General features: G+C 46.0%; 1 protein-coding gene across 8 annotated transcripts in view; it reads left to right on the forward strand.

Moving 5' to 3' along the window:
* DIXDC1 (DIX domain containing 1) overlaps positions 1–12,008 on the forward strand; it is a 69,246-nt gene that overhangs the window by 24,988 nt on the left and 32,250 nt on the right. For 5 of the 8 annotated variants that reach the window (XM_037505257.2, XM_037505258.2, XM_037505256.2 and 2 more), the window contains 4 exons: positions 3,013–3,142; positions 6,445–6,570; positions 9,349–9,580; positions 10,196–10,303. In XM_037505257.2, the coding sequence (XP_037361154.1) occupies positions 3,013–3,142; positions 6,445–6,570; positions 9,349–9,580; positions 10,196–10,303 (596 nt within the window). Of the gene's footprint in view, positions 1–3,012; positions 3,143–6,444; positions 6,571–9,348; positions 9,581–10,195; positions 10,308–12,008 lie in introns of those variants that run through there. The other 3 variants (XM_054693091.1, XM_054693089.1, XM_054693090.1) reach the window with 3 other exon arrangements.

The raw sequence follows: 12,008 nt of genomic DNA on the forward strand, positions 1-12,008 counted from the left end.
GATCATTTATGTTGTAGCATCCTCTTTTGTTGGGAACCACAGCTGTGATTAATGTGCATGAAAATTCCTGTTAGAAACCTCTAATCAGTTTAGCATCAGAGACGACTTCTATTCAACAGTCAAGAGAAGGCTATTAAGTTGAAACGATCTTGGCCTAATGAAAAATACTTGCTCTCGTCTGTTTCTGCATAATTAACTTTTGCAATCACCTCAAGTCTTGGTCTGATGAAGTGTGACAGATGATTCACTGATTCAAACAAATATTTGTTGAGCACCTGTTACCCTGAGTCCAATCATTCTGAATCATCAATGCTCTCTTCCGAGAGCAGAGTTCAGCCCTTAACCCCTCCTTTGAGTTCACTGTTCTCTTTGCCCCCATTCCTCCTTCAGGAACCCCCTGAAGCTTGGGCTTCAGGTTGGGCTAATTCTCTCTTAGCGCCTTGTGCAGCCCTGTCTGAATTTTGGCTCTGCCAACCTCAAGCTTTGTTCTTTGCTTTTTTTTTTTTTCCTGCATGCTTCTTGAAAACATGAAGCTCATTGTAGCCCCCTAATTTAGCATAGTGTCTGCTCCCAAGTTATTGTTGAACAGACTATCTGACATCATGCCTGAAGGATGGCAGCATGTGAGATGTGTGGGAGGGCCAGGGAAGACTCTCTGGAAAGCCTTGAGACCTAAGGGTTGATAAGCAGGGGAAGATGGAGAGGCTGGAGAGCCTGGTGCACTGGGGGCACTGCTCCTGGCTTGGATGTCCTGAACCCTGGAGGGCAGATGGATAAGAAATGAGTGACGCTGAAGAAGGGGCAGCACATGGCCGACTTGAATGACAACTAAGGTCCCTGGATTTTACCTTGAGAACAGTATGAGACCAGTGGAAGATATTAGCAGGAATGTATGGTGGGCAAGTTGAAGGTGATATTAGGTACAGGGAGATGGGTTAGGAGTTTTACACATAAACTAAGTAGTCAGACCCCAGCTGCAACCCTTACTGCCTTTTCTGGTCTAAACTCATTTTCCCCAGATCAGAATGGTTCACTACAAAGGAGTCCTTTGCCTGGTCTGCCTCAGTGCTTTGGGAGCAGACTTTGATGCAAACACTCACTGAGCAGTGGGAGCAAACTTTGGAGCATTACATATCTCAGCCTTCCCTGGGGAGTCAGGCCCTTGTTGGCTATAAGGTGCAGCCACCTTTGTTCTGTAGAGCGAGTTAGAGAGTAATAGGTCAATGCTGGCACATTTACCAGGTTTTAATGCCAATTCTGCTCTGTACTAGCTAAGGGGATGTTGGAGAAGTTACATAACCTTAACCATGGAATGGAGATGATAGTGACCCTTCAGTGCTTTTGTGACAATCAAATTAGAGGAAGATAATGATGAAATGAATAATGACCATTTATAAACATCCATTTTGTGACAGGCCCTCTTCCAGTTACATTCATTAAGTCATTGAAACATAGCTGAAACACCAAAAGAAGTATTTAGTTCATGATAGGTACTCAATAAATAGTATAAATATTAGCTTCTGCCCCGCTCACTCCCTTCTGTGCTTCCTACACTTTGTCAGTAGCTGATGTTTATTGCTTTAGGACTGTCTTCCAAAGATTTGACTTAATCCCACAAATCAACATTGAGAGAGAGAGAATAATGAAGATTTAATTTAAGTTCAGGAAGCAGCTAGTGAGTAATTTCCAACACCATTTCATTAAGGAAGTAGTTGGGGCTTAGAAATCAGCCCTACTTCCCTACTAAACCAAATTATAATTTAATGCCATTAGCCCCTGAACTTAATTTGTAGGTTCAGGATCTTGAGCTTCTACAGAAACCAGATAGAGCTGCTGCCTATACTCTGGCATTGTTCATGCACTATTTGGATATTTAGAGCCCTCTCTGAGACCAGATGGAATATGTAAGCTCTCCTGTGGAATGGGATGATGAGTTGGGTGAACTCTCTATCCCTCTCAGGGCCTGACAGGCTTCTGATGATCTGGGCCCTAGCTCTGTCTGAAAATAAATGAAAACTACCCCGCCGACCACTCCCCACCCCTACTCCCTCTTTAGAAACACTGCTCACAATGGCCTTTCTTTTTCATTCTTTGTGCAGATTTCAAGTAACTAGATCCTCTTTGACAATATAAAGCACACATTAAAACTAACTCTGTAGCAATCCCAGGATTATGGGATTTATTTAGGAGAATAAATCTTGAGTTGACTGTGAAATAGTTTCACTTGCGTCTCATTTTGAAGAAAGCAGCTACTGGAGAGGCAGTACTGAGCTGCTGACTATTTACTTCTGCTCTCCCGAGATAGTTCTTTTTTTTTTTTTTTTTTAAAGATTTATTTATTTATTTATACAAGAATGGGGTACAGGCCAGATGTGTGGGAGGGCAGAGACAGAGCGGGGAGCAGAACAGGCAGACTGACTGAAATACACTGCTGAGGGGAGCAGCGGGCGAGACAGGAGAGGTCTGCCGCGCCATGTGGGTATCTACCAGGCTGGCTGGGATTGAACCCGCATTGCAGAGGCTGCGGACAGCTTCACAGCACTGCACTCAACTGCCTGTGTGAGATAGTTCTTAGGAGTATCACTGTCCCTTGTGCATATGGGACGTGAGTGCATGTGTCAAAGAAACAGGGAGACAAGGCCGGGGGTAGTGTCAGGGAGCAGTGCTTAAACCCGAAAACTGGCTGTGATTCTGAGCCCAGCCCTCATCTTTGTTCAGCAGAGTACATCTCAAGAAAGCAGGAATCTTAATCATTTAAATACTCTTCTGCTAATCTGAGTTTGTTTTGCCCAAGTCAGAAGTTACCTCATCCCCGAAGACAAGCATAAAACTAAGGAATTTTAGATAAGCTCTGTTGACCATAATTCTTCTTTCTTTCCTTAAAATGTCACGCTGCTCCTCTGGTTATAAATCTCCGACCATAGCCCAAAGTCAAGTGCGCGCTAGAGAGTGCAGGATAGAGGATAGAAATAATAGAAAATTTTCCCCTTATTTCCACTTTTCCTTTTTCAGCAACAGCTGCAAGCATACGTGGCCTGGGTGAATGCCCAGCTGAAGAAGAGGCCAGCGGTGAAGCCCGTGCAGGACCTGAGACAGGATCTTCGGGATGGGGTGATCCTGGCCTATCTCATCGAGATTGTGGGTCAGTGAGTCCTGGACTTTGAGGCTAGCTTTAATCAGATTGTAACCATGTTTGTCCCCCACATGCTCTGAAAGCAGAGCAGATAGTTTCTTCTTTAAAATAGATGGAAAAGGAAGTAGAAGACTCAAAATACTCGCTAAGGCAAATTCATTTGTTCACTAGCCAATAAACACGATGTGCCAGGCACTAGATTATTCTTCGGGAATATGATGATGAGCACAGTCTCTGCTCTCAAAAGAGTCTTCCAAGGTGGGAAGGCTGCAAAGTGAAGTCGCTTTCATTTATGTGCTTAGTACTCTGACAGGGTGAGTACAGATGGGAGCACTTGTGGGGACACCCAGCCCCATCTTGGGAGTTGGGGGTGCCTTGCCAGAAGTATTGGCAAGGAGAAAAAAAAAGTAAACCCAGAAAGGGAAGTAGGAGCCAGGCAAAAATAGAGTGTGTCCCCAGAAGAGAAGGACCTCTGTACACACTACCATGATGTTTCATGAAAGGGCATTTCCTCTCAAAGCCCTGGAGAAGCTGCGGGTCATTCTTTTTAAATTGTAACTTATCCTCAGCACAGAACCTCAGCTTTCTTTTCTTACCAAATGGCGGCTGTTCACCTATCTCTCCTGTAGAGATTGAGCTCTTAAAGAGCAAGCACAGTGTGATTTTTTTCTCCTGTTCCTGCAACCTCTAGCCTGATACATAATAGATACTCAAACATTTGTTGTTATGATTTTGCTTAGAGTCCTTGAAGGATGTGGGGCTCTTCGTGGTATGGAAGGAGTGGGGTCCACTACATGTAGCCTATGCATGAATAATACCTCATTGAGAGAGCTCATGGATTCATCAGCACGTTCATTCACTGATAAGAACAATGGAAATAGTTAATAGCAGCTCTGTTCATTTCACCCTATCATCTGTGTTTGGGGGATGCAATATTACCCCCACTAAAACCAGCCTAAAAAAGGGGACTTATAAAATAAATCTGTGCTTATTATACATACAATGTATAATATCTTATTATATTTATTGATAAAAATAGTATCTATCAGGCATTGGGCTAAGCTTGCCACTTTGATTAATTGATTTATGATATGGTATATGTGAATGCTACTATTTTACTCATGAGGTTTACAAAGGCTAAGCAGCTTTACAGTGTCATATAGATATCAGAGACAAAGCAGAGGTCCAAATCTAGATTGGCTTTTATTCCAAAGCTCATTTTAAGCATTTAATTTTTCAGTTATTCAAATAGAATGTCCTGGAAACTAACATCTGGTGGAAAAATCCATAAGGTTCAAAAGGATATAAAGTCAAAAGCCTTTTTCTAACTGTGTTCTGACCACCCTCAACCCCATCCCCACCAACTACCAGTTTGGCAGTTTTCTGCTTTCTTTCCAATTCTATGATGACCTGTTTTTATTTTCCCCCAAACTCAAATTCTTTAATGCTGTGTTTTATTGAGACTTGCTACATAGAAAGAAAAATGCACTGAATTCTCCATCTTGGTTTGCTTTCTTTCTTGAACCTACTATCTCCAAACTTCCGCCCTCCTCGCTGTCGCAGCTTGAGCCTTGTCAAATCCAGCAGCCAGTCCCTGGGCCTCATTTTATTTGATTTAGCAGAACTTGGCACAGTTGATCACTCCCTCCTCCTTCAACACTTTCTTTACTTGGCTTCCAGGATCCCCAGGGCAGCTTGTTTCCCTCCTTCCTCACTGGCTCTTGCTGTTTGCTCTGCTGAGTTTTCTCTTCCCTGACTCAAAATGTTGACATTCTTCAGGTCATTTCTTACCCTCCCATGGTCTCTATCCCTAAGTGAGCTCTTCTCAAATTCATATCATCAGTCCTCAACTATGCTGTAAATTCTAGATGTAAGTATCCAGCTTCCTGTTCAGCACCACTACCTGGGTGTCTAGAATGCATCTCTAATCTCAGATGTCCTAATCAGAACTTTTGGTTTCCTTACCCCCGCTGATCCCTTTGTCTTCGAGGTTTCTACTGAGTAACGCATCACAGCACCATTTACCCGGCTGTTAAGGCAGAGCACTGACAAGTCCTCTTTAATTACTCTCCCTCCTCATGTATCATCTCCAGTCTTTCACATGTGCTGTGAGCTTTGCATTCAAACTCTACTAGACATCCGTCTTCTCACTATCTTTTCCACTCTCGCCCAAACCATCATTATCTCTTGCCTTGACTATTTTCATTGTCTTTCTAATTAATGTCCCTCTTTCCTTTCCCCATAATTGTCCACACAGAATCAACTTTTAAAAACCTAAATCAAATCATGTAAGTCCCTTGCATCACATACTCCCATTGATTGCCCCTTGTATTAAGCAGAAAATTCAAGTTCTTTAGTCTGACCCACAAAGCCCCATATGACCTGGCCTTGCCCACCTCTCTCCCTTCTCCTGGGACTCAACTCGCTCTATGCATGTTAGAGCCACTGTTCCTGACATAAGCTGAGCTCATTCCCACCTTGGGTTTGTACCTGGGGCTTCTCATCTGGATTGCTTCCCCCTCAAGTCTGAACATCCTTAATTTTATTCCAGTTTCTGCCCAAATGTATTATCAGAGAGACCACAATCACTCTTCTGTTTTTCTTCAAAAACACTTATCACTGGGCCTCGCCAGTGGTGCAGCGGTTGAGCGCTGGGTTGCAAAGCTGCCCGCAGCCTCTGCAACCCTGGTTCGATCCCCGGCCACTGGGCGAGGGTCCCACATGGCGCGCAGACCTCTCCTGCCGCCCGCTGCTCCCCTCAGCAGTGTATTTCGTCAGTCTGCCTGTTCTGCTCCCCGCTCTGGCTCTGGTGAATTCTCTCACCCTCCTGCGCTTCTGACTGTACCCAGTGGTTGTATAAATAAATAAATAAATCTTTAAAAAAAAACAAAAAACTTATCACTGCCTGAAGTTACATGAAACACTGACTTGCTAACTTGGTCATCTGTCATCCCTCCAGATAGAAACTCCATGATGAAAGTGACTCTGTCTTGTTCATTGCTCTTTCTCTGGTGCCCAGAGTACTGCCTGGTGCACAGTGTGTGTTCAATGAATATTTGTTGAATGAATATTTGCTGAATGAGTAATGTACACTTAGTAACTTCACAGGCTACTAAATATAGACTTGAAAATTTGAAAGCCCTCCAAAAGGGCCTTTGGTTTTCCTTTTCCCTTCCAAATTACAAACAGTAAAACATAACTCACTTGCCTATTGACACATAATTTTGCTGTTCCCATCAAGTATTTCCTTCTTATGAAACTTTGATACTAATCCACCCTATAACTTCATGCATTTTTTTCTCTTCTAACAGCAGGAGAAAAGCTGAGTGGGGTTCAGCTCAGTCCTAGTAACCAACAGGAGATGAAGAATAATGTGGAACAAGTCCTGCAGTTCGTGGCCTCCAAAAAGATTCGTATGCACCAGACTTCAGCTAAAGGTCAGTGTCTCAACACACCCCTGGCAGATGAGTGCTTTCAGCTTTTAACTGGTGATTGCCAGTGTCAGAAGAAGCCCAGGTTATGTAGCCCGAGGTCCTGAGTAGAAACTGGAGTAGGATTAGTTCCTTGACTTCATATCATTTTTCTGTAAAAAGCGATCCTCGGGCTTCCCTGGTGGCTCAAGGCGTTAAGCACCGCACTATGAAGCAATCAAAAGCCTCTGCAGGGCCTCCCTGGTGGCGCAGCGGTTGAGCGCGGGGTTGCGAAGCTGCCCGCAGCCTTGCAGCGCCGGTTCGATCCCTGGCTGCTCCCCGGCCACTGGAGGAGGGTCCCGCATGGCGCGCAGACCTCTCCTGCCGCCCACTGCTCCCCTCAGCAGTGTACTTCGGTCCTTCTGCCTGCTCTGCTCCCCGCTCTGGCTCTGGTGAACTCTCTTACCCTCCCGCGCTTCTGACTGTACCCAGTGCTTGTATAAATAAAAAAAAAAAAGCCTCTGCAGCACGAGTTCGATCCCCAGCCAGCCAGGGAGCAACCTACATGGCGCAGCAGACCTCTCCTGTCTCTCCCGCTGCTCCCCTCAGCAGTGTATTTCACTGAGTGTGCCTGTTCTGTTCCCCACTCTGGTGAATCCTTTCACCCCATGCATCTCTGGCCTGTACCCCAGCTCTTGTGTGCATAAATAAATAAATCTTTAAAAAAAATAAAGAAAGTTATCCTCTTGGGGTAGAGTGATTATCAAAATTGGATTGAGTAAGTTTGGGGACCTGCATGAAGACAGATGTTCTCTATTCATTTTAATTGAATATAGGTTTGTATGAGTGTGTGTAAGAAAATTAATAGTTGAGTAGAAATGACAAAATTGGGATATAAACTTCAAAATGTCTCCTTTCAGTTATCAAAATTGGCCATAGAGCATGTTATTCAAGTTCTTGGGTTTCATGACCATGAGTTATTTCAAATCATAATAGATTTTTTTCCCAGAAGGAAAACATTTTAGAGCACCTTTGTTTTAGACATCACAAAACATTCCAGGCAGGATGAAAGGAGCCCTGTGGCCTCTGCACAGGCTCTCGGCAGTAACCACAGAGCAGAAAAGGACACTTCTCATCAACTCTGAGCCCCAGCTGCGAGGAAGAAATTGTGTAGATGTCCTCGGAGGGCAGGCTCCCTGGTCCTCCTGCTGTTTCTCTAGAGCTGCTTGTAGATCGGATTCTGTTTCAGCCTCAGTTTCTGGGTCTCACTGCCCGTGGCTCTGATGACAGTGGGGGCAGGAAGGAACCCTCCTTTCGTGTTGAATTCTTGGTGTTCTCTGCGTGGAGTCACTCAGGTGGGGCAGGTACAGCCAGAATGCCTATGGAAGGTCTGCACTGGGTACAGTCAGAAGCGTGGGAGGGCGAGAGAATTCACCAGAGTCAGAGCAGGGAGCAGAACAGGCAGAAGGCCCAAAGCACACTGCTGCAGGAGAGGTCTGCGCGCCATGCGGGGAGCAGCGGGGGATCCGGAGATCGAACCAGCACTGCAGGGGCCGCGGGCAGCTTCGCAACCCAGCGCTCAACCGCTGCGCCACCGGGGAGGCCCAGCCTTGCATATTTAAAAGGCCGTGAAACTAGAACAGTAGAAGTTTACCCCTTTCCTTACCTTCGCTTTCTCTAGATATATCACTAATTTTCTGCCTGCATTCCTCTTTTTTTCTCAAGCAAAATTAAGAATGCTATAATCTCTGATCTGGTGCCCCTGGTGGAGGGAGCTGGGGGACCAGCCCATTAAACTATTTTGAGTGAGCTCTGCCATCCAGGACATCATTGTCTTCTATTGCCAGCAGTGCACCAGCTTCCTAATTAGTCCCACTGCATCGGTTTTGGTCCCCCCACTGCCTGCTCTCCACTCAGTAGCCAGAATGATCTTTGGAAGAGTACATCCACTCTGACCAATTCTCTGCATCTGAGGGCACTTAGGAAACAATCCCATCTTTGCTACACCTTACTGTGCCTTACCGACCCCACCTCTGGTTCTTCCCCTGTGGCCTCATTTTTCACCCTCTGCCCCTGATCTTGGTGCTCCTCTGATGCTGAATGTCTTCTGTTCCCCTACCAGAGGGCCGTGTCACAAGAATATAATGAGACTCATTGCTTGGAACTCAAAAATTTCTAATAGCCACATTAAAAAAAGAAAGAAATGGGTGAAATTAATTTTAGTCACGTATTTTATTTAACCTAATAAAAAATTACCATTTCAACATGTAATCAATCTAAAAGCTATTAATGAGGCATTTTGCATTCTATTTTTTGTAGTAGGTCTATGAGATATTTTGTATTCTTTGTGTGTACTGTGTACTTTACTTCCAGCACATTCAATTCAGACTCTGTCTTAAGGGTGCCCAGTAGCCACACAGTAAGCTCCCTTGTTGGCTCTATTATCACTCTCTCTCACCTCTAGGCCATTAATTCTGCTGTTCTCTCCTCTTGGTATTCTGCTTTTCCTTCTCTTCTCCGATGAACCACTAGTCAGCAATAAAGTCTCAGTTTAGAACTCACTTCCTCCAAGATCCTTCCCTGAGCCCTCTGGACTAGGCAAGATGCTGAGCTCTCAAAGAACCCATCACACATGATTGTACTTTGTTGTAATTGCTTTTAAATCTTCTATCTCCCTCATGGAACATAGCTTTGGGAGGACAGAGACATTGCCTGCTTTGCTCACCTGGATCCCTGGAAAATACGTGTAAAATGAGAGTCCTCAGTTCTTTGCCTCTCTGAGCACCTGTCTCTTCTGTCCCTCAGATATTGTGGAAGGAAACCTGAAGTCTATCATGAGGCTGGTCCTTGCCTTGGCAGCTCATTTCAAGCCTGGCTCTAGCAGGACGGTGAGCCAAGGACGGGATTCCAGAGCCCTTCTGCAGAGTCACCAGCCACACTGCGCCACGGCCGTGGCCCAGGGAGCAGCTGCTGCTCTGGCTGACGTGTGTCATGACATGTCCCGGTCAGGGCGGGATGTCTTTCGATTCCGACAGAGGTAAGGATCGAAACCTGGGAATGAGAATGTGTCGGGCTCGCTGATATTTCTTCCGTGGTACAGTGCGGTCGATGGGAGTATCACCTAAGCACTTGCATGCTGCAGAAAAGAGCATGGAGGTCAGGTTGGCCAGGGCATGCCAAAAAAGAAAAGTCCTTTTTAAAAAGAGATGTTTGTTTTGTAGTTAGCAGGAAGTAAAAGAGTCATATGTGTGGTTTTTTTTGTTGTTGTTGCGATGCCCAGGATTTTAAATACATGCTTAGGCACACTCTGTTTTCACTGGGAGATATGTGGAACACTGTTTCTGATTCATCTGGGGGTGTCTCACCCTGGAATGTCTCTAGAAGGCCCAGCTGTCCTGGAGAGTGGAAGCAGATAACACTCTGGGGCTTGTTATCTGTTGAGAGAGAGCATGACCCTGAGGTGCTAGAGACTTGGTACAATTACTTGTTTCTGTCTGTTTTCCCTACTAGGTTCCAGGTGTTTGGATGGCAGGGATTTGGCCTTATTCATCTTTTCTCTTTAGCGCTCACAGGGTGGGCTTCCCTCAGTGCTTGCCAGATTGACCTGCACTGAAGGATTAACCCCTCTCCTTTGCTGGTGTCCTGACTGTAGGAACAGCAGCACGGATGAGGAGATCGAGAACCCATACTGGAGTGTGCGAGCCCTGGTGCAGCAGTACGAAGGGCAGCAGAGGTCCCCGTCTGAGTCCAGCTGCTCCAGGTAATCTCAGTTTCTTGACCACAGCAGTCCTGACCAAAAGCTGAATGCTTGTGGATTCTCAGCTGTCAGTCGCAATCTGATAGGCAGTAAGGCCCCAAACCCTCTCTCTTTCCCTCAGTTTAAGTTAATAAAATTTCAGGGGCTAGCTTCAGCACTGCCAGGTGGTTTTGTGGGCAGAGGCGGGGGAGGGGTGCTGGTGGATTTCCTACCCATGGAAGCTTTGTGCAGTGACAGTTCTCGGCTGTGTCCACACGGGGGTGTGACTGTGATCTGTGGGTCCCAGCCTGCTGGTCGTGGCATTTGCATTATCAGCTGCCACTGTTCATGAGAGCCAGTTCCCTTGCGTTGTCTTTGTGCCTAGTGTAACTCTAAGTGAAGCTAAGAGCAAGAGAGAAAATCGAGCAGAGTTGTCTGAGAGCATAAGACTGTTTCTAGCTTTCGTGTGTAAAACTGGATGCATTGGGGCGGATTAGTAGGCCCTGGAGTGGGCTAATGTTGTTGGTGACTGGAGCTGAGAGGTAGTTTGTGTATCCCTGAGAGCCAAGTGCAGAGACCCCAGAGGGACACAGTGCTCTGATAAAACCTAATCAATGCCAAGTGTAGTGGCAGAAACAGACTTTCCTAGATCATGGAAACCAGACTCCTAAAAGCATCCCAGATCTTGTTAGCTCATTTACTAACTATATTTCATTGCCAAATCATATTTAAGCTCTTCGGACCTTTTCTCCTACCGGACCCAAACCCAGCTCAGGCTGCTCTAGTTAGACCTAATTGTTCCTTGTAGTATATAGATTTTATGTATCTTTGTTTTCTTCCTTCTATTGATTTTCCTCATAAAATTCCGTGTTAGTTTGATGGATCATTTCCTCCTCTACAGAGGTCACATGGAGCTCTTCTCAGCGTTTTAGTGTACTGGTAACCGTGTTCAACTTCTCCTTTCTCTTCAAGCTTAATAAATGCTTTTTTATTTATACAAAAATCACATAACATAAATTAGCTCTTTTAAAGTGCTCAGTTCAGTGGCAGTTCGTGCCTCTCATGTGGTGTACCTCTCCTGTCGGAAGACTTTCATCACCCCAAAAGGAAACCCTGTACCCACTAAGCAAAAGGTGTGTTTTTATGAGAATTTAAACCATTTCTTCCCTGCTTGCTGCTGGGACCATCCCTTGGTACAGAATCAAAGGACGTTTCATTGTCTAGTGCGATCTAGTGCTTCCTGCACGGCGCAGGTCTTTCTCTTCTGAACCTGCTAATGCCTGCCAGAGTCAGGGGGCAGGAGGACGGAGTCTGGGTGTCTTCCTGCAGCACCTGCTTCCTTCCTGTCTGGCAGGAGAACTGAGACCCAGGCAGGGCTGTGAGGCCGCGATCCAGGGACCCCTGGAAACCCGGCTGCAGTGGGCTGATGGTGAGAGGTTTCTAGCAGCCGGACAGGGGAATAATTTGCATTCACTCCTTCCTGACTTTGTCGTTTGCTCACAAATCTACCTCTCATTCACCTGCTCTTCCCTCAGCCCGCTCCCTGGGGCCCAGCAGGCTCCCGCACAGTTGGAGACCCCACCCTGACCCCTCCCCACCGTTCCCTTGCCCGAGGGGAACCCACCTAATGGCTTAGTGTCCCAAGAAGGCCCAGAGACCCCGGCCTGTGACTCGGGACTGGGGGTGTCTCGGAAGCTAGATAAGGTAACCCCCTAGAGCCCAGCCCCTC

The sequence above is a fragment of the Talpa occidentalis genome, unplaced genomic scaffold, assembly GCF_014898055.3.
Source record: "Talpa occidentalis isolate TD23 unplaced genomic scaffold, MPIMG_talOcc4v2.1 talOcc4.12, whole genome shotgun sequence".
Lineage (NCBI taxonomy): Eukaryota > Metazoa > Chordata > Mammalia > Eulipotyphla > Talpidae > Talpa > Talpa occidentalis.